The sequence below is a fragment of the Gymnoscopelus microlampas genome (assembly GCF_963454915.1).
Source record: "Gymnoscopelus microlampas genome assembly, chromosome: 5".
In the NCBI taxonomy this organism is placed as follows: Eukaryota; Metazoa; Chordata; class Actinopteri; order Myctophiformes; family Myctophidae; genus Gymnoscopelus; species Gymnoscopelus microlampas.
The window spans coordinates 37,343,838-37,353,925 of NC_139942.1; the positions used below are offsets into that span (position 1 = coordinate 37,343,838).

The following is a 10,088-nucleotide window of genomic DNA, read 5'->3' on the forward strand; positions in this document are numbered from 1 at the left end:
ACGAAAGGATGTTACTTGTCCTGCATAGTACACAAATCACACACACAATCTCTTGGTCTGGATTTAAGAAAGGGCTCCTTCTGAAAATGTTTTATTGTTCAAACAACTTTCAATTCATTTTGTGGACACATTTGATGAATGGCAGCAGCACATTGTATAATGGTAAAACAATAAATTAATACATTTGTAAGTTCATGTGATTTGCCAAATAAAAATACTCACGACTCGAGATATGATACCTTTTCAAGACTTGGAGGTACAGTATAATTTTGGATTTAAAGCCATAATTCAAATCCACTAAACATTTCCTCTCCCTCTAATCCTCTCTCATTTAGAAGGAAAAGGCAAGGTGAATTTTAGCCCTGATAAGTGCAACAGCCTTTGAACCTGGCCGAGCACATGTTTTTTGCCCCATCTAATCAAGATAGCATTAACTCTCTGTGAGCTTCCTGTAATTTGAGATACAGGGCTTTAGAGTTTATTTCTCACACTTTCCATTAAAGGCAAGATTTATTTCTATATTTGGGGAATCCCCCCCCCCAATCAGCTCTACATCCACATTGCCCCTTGCTGGGCCACCCTCTTTTTATCAGGAGGGAGACAATGGCCATAAAACAAATGGATTGTAGCTTTAAGGAGTAAAATGAATCAAAACGGCAGTAGCCTGCTGTGCTCTACATTAGAAAGACATATTTAATGCTTACAAAGATTAAATGATGTGTGGACCAATGAGGCAATTCCTCATTTATTAGCATTTCACTTAATTATATATGTTAGGTGCCTATGCTTGTACTTGCACACTACATCTTCCTCCCTAATACATTCTGCAATAGAGCACTGAAGTTGTTAATGGGAAATGTAGTTAAAAAAAGGTTTAGACTCTTTGCACTTAACCAATCCTCTGATCTCTGCACTGCTGTGTTAGTGCCACTGTTTTCCTGTGGAGGTCACATCCACTCCTGTACCTTACACTGGATTCCTATGGCCGAGATGTGGAGGCAAAGCCTCTCGGCACTGGATAAGTCCATCGCTACAAGGAGGTTTCTGTTGAGGACTATGGAGGGGTGAACTGGACTTGAACTAACTGAATGTGGCTTCTAGCCTCGGTAGCTGCCTGCAGACGCAATGCTATGAGATGGCAGGGAGGTTAACAATGCTGCTACAATACATAAATGTACAGTACTTGACCACCACTTGTATAGACAGAAGAGTGCAGTCCTCTCTATAGTCAAACTATAGAGAGGCGTGACCCATATCTGCCAGGTGTCTGTGTGTTTCAGAGGCCCCTAGTCTGCTGGATCGCAGTGCGAGTACAATACAGAAGCTGTAGTTTCTACTTTTTGTTGGACCACCGCAGTTGAATGCCACACATGATGTTCATCAGAAAGCTGGTGGAGCCAACACAAAAAATCGGTGCAATGTGGAAGTGTCAATGCTTCTGAGGAAAATTTTGTGTTGAATCTTTCTCCTGAGTCGCAAAACACTGGTTTAGAGACTGCTCTATCTATACCGGTCTCAGTTTTAACCCATTTTGGGCAGGAACCCCTATTTGTAACTATACCTTTCAGGACGGGAACCCCTTTTGGGGTTATTGTTGCTATGTACAGTATATAGCAACATACATTTGTTGTATTGTTTGAATAAATATTTGATGTTTTTCAGAAAACTTAGGTCAGGATTTAGAAGGTTTTTAGAATCGGCCTCAAGTCTAACTGGGTTAAGGGGGGAAGATTATCTCATGCCAGGTAAAGCAACTTGAAACACCAAGGTACTCGGCTGTGTATTTCCTTGCCTAATGGATAATACATCTACAGGCAAACAGACTTTGGAAAATGATATGCATGTTCTATTGATCAATTTGTACAGCATTGTGTGGATGGGATGGGTTAATGGACGGACGGATGGATTAAATATATTGTACAAAGGTAAATGAAAATATGTATGCCAAAATACGCGGGATGGATCAATAATGTATTATGATTCTACAACCAACAGATTGTAGAATAATATTGTGATTTATTTTTATTTTTTTGGAGATTTCATCTCTGCATAAATTAACAAAAAAATAATGTAATTTTCCAAATGAACTGTTGGCTTTTTTAAACTGGAATAAAGGCCTCTGTTGAAAAGAACATACTCATTTTTGTCTACTTTTTATTTGAATTACCATGGAATACAAGCATTTTCTCGTGTGCAGTTATTCAACAACTGATGATTGAAATACTTGTAATGTAATGATACCATTTAAAACAAAAGCATAACACTACATTGAGTTATTCAATATGCACATACACAGTCATTCAGGTATGATGCAGTCTTAAACAGCTCCATGGAGGTAGAGAGCTAAGAATTTGCTGAATGTTTCAGGTTGGTATCCTGATAGGCCGGCTGGTACCTGGATGGAAGATATAATAAACAAGAGAAATCAGAATCAGTGTACAGTATGTGGACTGCAGTACAGGGAGAAGGAGCAAAGTAAAGGGGAGAATTTTTGGGGGGAGATTCACAAACTTGAACTGAATTATAATTTTTTGAACATTGACTGATCCCAAACTTGCTAATAAAGTATTCAATCACTCAAAGGAGATGAACAAAGAGACATGGAGGCCATCTAATTAACCTGAATTATCCCACAAAATTGGTTAGATACTTAAGTGCTTGCCCAACAATTCACACAATTAGGTGGGTGTTTATCTGAATGATTGATAAAGACTAAAAAGGAGTATAGTTAAAAACATGTATACATTCAGACAAATATAGTAGGTAATGGTCTCACCTGCACCACTTTCTTCCTGATGAGCGGGCGCACCTTTGCAAAGTCATAGAGCAGATTGTTCTCATCCAACCACACCTTCCAGTCACAACATGTCAAGGGTAGACAATACAGAAGACATGAAGCATGGATTAAAGTAAAATAAAATCTCACGACTGAAAATATGTTGTTAGGCCAAGTCCTAATGTGCAATTTGTGAAACCGCGTGAAAGGAGCCCCCACCCACCAGAGCAGACCCCACCCACTAGAGCAGAGTATAATAAACAATATGTAAAAATAGGATGTTTTGGTAGCCATACAGCCAACCAGTTGAAGAAATTGCCGATTGGAGGTTTAACCTTTGCGTTTATGAAATATCTGAGATCATTAGGATTTTCTTTGCTAGTTTTTATTGCTAGTTTGACCACTTCAAATACTCTTCAATTGTAAAATAACAAATTATATTGCATAACACATGATATGCTTCCATAGAAGACATGCAGACTTCTATGGAATCCAAGAAATGATTGTTCTCAGTCATTTTCTCATCTTTAATCCATGTTGAAGGCAACACCACAGGCTTTTAGTTCAGCTGAATGCCAGAGCAATACAGTAGTTTTCTGACACATCAGCAAATACAGCACAGATACAGTATATTATACCACACCTGGTTCTTAATGCCCTGGTCGTCACGGAGATCAGTGGTGTTAAGCTGGAAGACGACAAATTCAAATTGTCTACCGTTGGTCCCGACAGCCTGCACGGTTATGGGATGGTCCAATATTCTCTGAGGCTGAGGCTGAATCACAGGCAGACAGATGTACACAAAATGACAGAGGGTTAAACTCACAGACAGAAAAAGACACAAAACAGACAGTCCAAAAATATGGACAAAACCACCAAGCAGCAGAGGCAGGCAAATAAAAGGTTTTAGAAACAGTATGACATTCTGACATTCATTTATAAGGCTAAAAATAATATGCTGTTATAGGAGTGTACGTATGCGGTCTCATTCATTTCTGTGTGTATGTGTATGTGTGGGTGTGCGTTTGCTTACCCCATACAATTTGTGTGCACGTGCCAAAGCGTTTCCATAGGCAAACATAATCATCTTGGCTCTGAGCTGTGGTGGATGCAACCTAGGTACAACCTCCCCCGTCTCCAGGAAGTAAAGTGTATGGGCATGGGGGTAAGGGTAATCATCTTTGAAACCTGATTGGACAAGAGGACTGTCAATTAAACACTAAAGGGCCATCCACAGCACTATAACTATTTGTTCACCACTGTCATTTGGTTGTGGTGTGGACTCTGCCATCCACTTGAGTTAGAAATGATCGAATGATCTATACTTCTAACTGATTGGTGTGGTGGACAGTCCTTAATTATAGAAAATATCTGCCATTAATACAGATTGGCGTAATTCATTTAAAAAACCCAGCAGGGTAAAAACAAATATTTAAAAAAAAATCATGATATGAACAAGAAGAGGGATGGAAAAGAGAACTGTCAATTATTCATGAATAAACATTGATGGATTAATCTAAGCCTGGGCAACATTTTCTATTGTGTGCATTACAATCATTTCGTTTGTATATTCTTTCATAATCAAAGGGATTACTGTCTTTCTGTTGCTTCCACTTTAACCCAAGTTTAGTAAATAACGATATATAAAACATGGACCTACGTTGTTGAGCTGTGCCACTGAGGAAGTTTAGATGAAATGTAACAATAAGCATATCAGATATCAATGTTTGGGGGGGGGGGGGGGTGAGAGAGAGAGATGTGCCGTCACCTGTGAAATTCTCTCTCTTATACGCATATATTTTCTGTAAATCAATAGCTGGAGAGATGGGGTAGAACGTTTCCAGAACGTTTTCTGTTGTGCTCTGCACTTCCTGTTCCCCAGCGAGTGGTGGGAGGGGAGCCATGCTGTTCAGCAACACACCATTCCTACCCCTCACCTGGAACAAATCTTCACCTGGGAAAGAGACACACACACACACACACACAAAGTATTTAAATGGCTGTTAAAGTTTAAAGTTTAGACAGCTTGTAACGTTTCTTTTGACACCTGAATTTCCACCCTCACCCCTGGGATCACTTATCTTAAAAAAAAATTCAGGGAACTTAATTTAATTTGAAGTTAATTGGTAGCGATTATAGAAAGAGCTTCTAAAAATATCTGGAATTTAGCCTGCACTTTTCTAAGTATTCAAAGACACTTTATATGTGTGGGAGCCAGGGGAGAGGAGGAGAAAAAAATAACTTTATAAGGGGGAGAAAAAAAAACTCAGATAAGCACCAAGCACTCTGCTTATACCCTCAAACATGTGGGTTTCAAGACAGACAATAGATGTTCTCAAAACAGTGCGACTGTAGTTGTGAACTGAAACTTTAAGAGAGCAAAAGCAGTCATCAAACGTGTTGAATGTAAAATGACACTGTGACCAAAAGCTTAAAATGTCGACTGATTCATTAATTGTGGGCACTTTAAGGCCTATCAAATGTTCAATGTCCCTTTAATTCAGGATTCCATTTTCATCAGATCATGTAAAATAAAAACAAAGATTTAAGAGTTAATAACAGGAACAGTAGAAGTTGAGTAATGACCGTGACCATTTTTACAAAAACACTTTTTTCAAAAGGTTCTTTACAGTTAAGTGAACCAGGAAGCATGATTAAAACACCAAAACAACAGCGTTATACCTCTTTCCCATGTAGCACTCAGTGTGTAATTCTCTGCTAGCATTCTCTTGCCCAGGGCTGGGTGTCTGGATTGTAATATACCACACACATGGAGCAGGTTGTTGAGCAGGGTGGAGCTGGATGGAGGAGAAACGAACACACAATAGACAGACAGGGACAGTCAGGTAACAGATGAATGTCGTTGCCTCAGGTTACCCAAACGAGGGGCAGTCACAAATAATTAGTTAAGCCTCTACCCATGCCTTATTTAGTCACAAAGACAAGGAGAATATATAATTTGATCTGCGCAGCCATGATGGGTGGTTCACAGTGACAGTACAGTGGCACTTTTGCTTGCATTGATTGGTCACTGGTCAGTCATCTAGTCGTTTCACCCCTTGGGGTTCTCAGTTATCAACCCAAGGAGTTATCACCCTCTCTGTGCTTTTATCACTCCACTCACCTAGGGTAAACAAAGGCCGGGTAATTGATTAATAGAATAGAATAGAGATAAAAACATACATGGTGTAAATAAGGATAATGTCACAAGGGAGTTCAACGCACTTCAGCCAAGTTATGAGTAGAAGGTGCTCAACAGAAAAGGACTATACATGGTAAATGGTGCATTTATATTGCACATCTATCCGAAGCGCTTTACATTGATTGTGCCATTAACCCATTCACACACATTCATACACCGATGGCGGAGGAAACCATGCTCAAGGAGTCCAGGACACTTCGACACTAACTCTAGGGGAGTGCCCCAGCCCGGGATCGAACTGCAAACCTTGCGGTTTTCCAGTTCACTCTACCCGGCCACTCTACCCCTGAGCCACTGCCGCCCCTATGTAATGTGAAGGAAAAGTTAGCATCAAAATAGACTACCCAAATACATTACTGGAGCACTCAAATAGGTCTGAACGTTTTCCTCAGAGTCAAAACGATTTTGACTCCATGAGGAAGAGCTGGTAAGTGCCCAGGACCCCAGGTAACTCTTCCTTTGTGTAAATAAGTATATTATACAGTAGGTTGCATTTACAAGAGAGATCTATGGGACTGTGTCAGGTTGTGCACGGTTTCATGACGGACCTATTCTTATTGCATGTTAACTCAACTGTAACAAACATGTCAGCACATACCTGTATTTGGGTTTCCTCGGCCTTGCCTCGGTCGTGTCCCAGAAGCGAGCACGTCTGATGATATCCTGCACACGCTCATCCTGATCGGGGATCTGATTGGCTGGATCTTGGGCCAATGACAGGAGTTGAGGGGGCAGGCCAGCAGTGAGCTTGGCCTTGGTCAACCACAAAGCCTGATGCACTCCTGGGAAGGACACAGAATAGAAGAGGAAAAGATAGTCAAGCCACATATATTGGTGTAATCACTGTTACAATCTCAAAAGGCTCATATACAAAGGAAACAAACAAACAAACAACACCCCCTGTCCTTAGACCTTCAAATGGTCAAGGAAAAAACTTGTATGGGAAAAGAAAGGTAAGAAACATTGGGATGGAGGAGAGTGGACACGCTTTCAGAACAGACATGCAGTAGAGTGTGGGCACTGGGCAATATCCAAATGCACATTTGCAAAACTGTGAATATCAATAAACTTCAGAGGCAAAGAAATAAAGAAAATAGGGAACAAGAAACAGGTAAGGAGAGTGGCAGTGTGGAGGGAAAAGATATAGAGAGCAGGAGGGGTGTGTGTACACAAAAAAAATGTTTAAACTGTTAAGGTCAGTACAAGGATATAATGTATAAGATTGTATTGTATACTAGCCCTGATACATGACTGACATGTGTCTTGTGATCCATGGCTGCATACACGCTTCTCTCAACCCTTCATTTTTCAAATTGCATCAGGCTCTTGTCCATTACCATGCCCATCACATGATAATAATAAAAGTATTATAAAGACCCCCCCCCACACACGCACACACGTATTATTATGACATACCTTCCAGTATGCTAGACCTCTGGTTGAAGACGTAGCACGTTTGTTCTTTATAGAGTGGCATCTCCTGAAGAGGGGGTGAGCTGAAACGCAGTGGGTCCTTGTAGTCTCTCTCCCATCTAGGGTGAACGGGCCTAGCGAGTCCCGGGACATAGTGCATCTTTTCCCCGTATGTGATCTTCTCCAGGCCGGGGATGTGGACCCTCTCCCTGGGCTTGGGTCTAGGAGGAACCTTGGCTGACAGCTGGACGGTGACATTGAAGTGTCGCCGGCTTATTGTCCCACCATGGGAGAGGAGTGTTGCTGTTGTTGGAGACAACAAGGGAGCCGCTGATTTTAAACGGTTTGCTGTTTCTGTTATCATCTTGGCTCTTGGTCTGTTTGAGTTGTTATGTTGTAGATCACACAGAGTGTTTAACTGAAACCTAAATTGTTTAGCATGTATTATGTATTGTCGCTGGACGCCGCCATGTTAGTTTAGATTCTTCTTCTTCTTTGGGGTCTATTAGCGGTTGGCAAACCAACTAATAGGTGCATTACCGCCACCAACTGGACTGGAGTGTGGAACTAGAGATCATGAGATTATGCATAAAATAAAATAAGACAAGACTCCTATATTATTCTATATACAGTAGTTTATTTTATTAACTTGATAATATTATGATATATACTGCCTGCTGCTTTTCCTAAGAGACCCGGCAGTGTTAAGTCATAGAGATATTAACAATTGTGCATTTGGGAATGTGAGTCAATTCCATTTTTTGTTACATGCAATACCACTTACATGCATGTTACATGCAATACCACATATATATATATATATATATATATATATATATATATATATATATACATATATATATATATACTTGAGTGGTAGGTTAATTTCTGACAAAGAGTTGACGATGCATCTGGTATCTTGGTAACCTGACGCTGCCAGATCCAAGAAGCTTGCATCACACATTTGTTTCTGTCTTGGGGAACCTGGTAACTCAATACTGCCCCCATCTGGCAGAGTCAGGTTAGTATCTTGGACCTGGTAAAGCCAGATGACCTTGTGACGGCATGGGTTTCACTAATTATAAGATGATGGACAGCACCAACACCAAACTGAGACTGTACCAGAGCTGCGTCCTGTCTACCCTGCTATATGGTTCTGAATGTTGGAGAACGACAGAAAATGATCTCCACAAACTGACAACCTTCCAAACCAAAAGCCTACGAAAAATACAGCAAATATTCTGGCCCAAAACCATCTCCAATCAACACCATCTTAGCCTGTGTAAACAGGAAAACATGGCTACCATCCTTATGAGAAGGCAGTGGAAATGGATTGGGCATGTAATCCGTAGAGAGCAGGACAACATCACCCAAACTGCCCTTCACTGGACACCAGTCCAGATGGTTAACGTAAAAGAGGCCGACCCAAGAACACCTGGCGAAGGACAGTAGAGGAAGAGCTGAAGACCCTGTATCACACCTGGGGTTCTATAAAGACGCTGGCCCAGAACAGACAGGAGTGGAGATCCTTTGTTGCTGCCCTACATGCGAGCCGGCATAAAGGGCAGTAAGTAAGATGATGGAAGATGTCTGATCACACCTAATAATTCTGCATCACTCCAGTCCAGGCCATCGCCAGCACAGGATCCGCATGCATGGAAAGCATGTGTTGGATATGCAGAGTGAAACAGTATCACATCTGAGATACAACTGTACGACTCAGCCTGGAAAGAACTGTTAGTCAGATATTGACGTTTCGGACCTAGTCAACTAGGTTGTTTCACAGTGTTTATTGTCACATACACATGCAGCTTAATTTAATATGGTATTACTATTGTGCTTTAGAATACCGGTAATATTATCTGCAATCCATAACTTTTTTAGTGAATACATTTTTACTTTAACCAATCTGTGTAGTAGAGCATGTTAATACAATAACTAACTCAACTGCAGTGGTTGGAGGTCTCCCAGCTCTTCTATTGAGATATTCATAGCCTGTGATTGGGTAGGACCACTAATGGTTGACAAGTGGTATTGCATGTAACAAAAAATGGAATTGACTCACATTCCCAAATGCACTCTTTGTTATAGCTCGAAATGTAAAATAAAAAAGATGCCTTGGTAAGACATGAAAGTTGTGAATTGTAGCTTTAACCTTTAACAACAAATTGCTTATTATATACCACAACCTCATGACGTATTTCTACGCTTTACAAAGAAAAACCTTAGCTGTTCTAAAATCAATGTCAACCACGGCATTGTATGGCTTTGCTTTTATATAAATGTCACCAAATATGATAACTTGAAAATCATAGATGTTTACAGTTTATATAAAATAAATGTACAAGAAAGTAGTCTCTGACTGCCTGCACAAACAAGGCATAAGTGAAATGACTCAATAATAAGCAACTGCATGGCCTATCCCTCACCTGAAATGCTATCAGAAACTGGATTTGAAAATCAAAATTCACAACAATATCAAACATTTTGAAACAAAGTTTGGCGCGGTTGTTCTCTGCCTGAGCTAGAGTTCCATGACCCGGCAAGTGTTGGATGTTGTATACAAAAGATCAGAAAATCTCAGTTCAGTCCAAACTGAATATTTCTTGTTGTGCACACTGCTCATCCACCTACACACATCCAGGAGAAGTAGTGTGACTGAGTACTGTATCTGCATACTGTGTGTGTGCGTGCGTG

At 40.5% G+C, this 10,088-nt stretch overlaps 1 protein-coding gene across 2 annotated transcripts; it reads right to left on the bottom strand.

The window, feature by feature from the left end:
• Positions 1-1,406: 1,406 nt before the first annotated feature.
• On the bottom strand, positions 1,407-7,873 carry LOC311045476 (large ribosomal subunit protein mL37-like). 2 transcript variants are annotated; one of them, XM_084057357.1, is made up of 8 exons: positions 7,395-7,873; positions 6,577-6,760; positions 5,459-5,574; positions 4,545-4,730; positions 3,810-3,964; positions 3,420-3,545; positions 2,777-2,851; positions 1,407-2,395 (listed from the first exon to the last, which is right to left on the bottom strand). In XM_084057357.1, the coding sequence occupies exons 1-8, from the start codon at positions 7,753-7,755 to the stop codon at positions 2,318-2,320; spliced, it is 1,281 nt and encodes a 426-aa protein (XP_083913483.1). In that variant the 5' UTR covers positions 7,756-7,873; the 3' UTR covers positions 1,407-2,317. The 2 variants fall into 2 exon arrangements, with proteins under 2 accessions (XP_083913483.1, XP_083913482.1); XM_084057356.1 differs by having other exon boundaries at positions 1,410-2,395; positions 3,420-3,551.
• Between the last annotated feature and the right edge of the window lie 2,215 nt (positions 7,874-10,088).

Excerpts from the sequence above, each read along its gene's own strand:
- LOC311045476 (XM_084057356.1), bottom strand. The coding sequence starts at position 7,755 with ATGATAACAGAAACAGCAAACCGTTTAAAATCAGCGGCTCCCTTGTTG. Across the intron at positions 6,761-7,394 it reads GAGGTCTAGCATACTGGAAG|GAGTGCATCAGGCTTTGTGG; the intron begins GTATGTCATAAT and ends TGTCCTTCCCAG. Across the intron at positions 4,731-5,458 it reads GAGTGCTACATGGGAAAGAG|GTGAAGATTTGTTCCAGGTG; the intron begins GTATAACGCTGT and ends TCTCTTTCCCAG.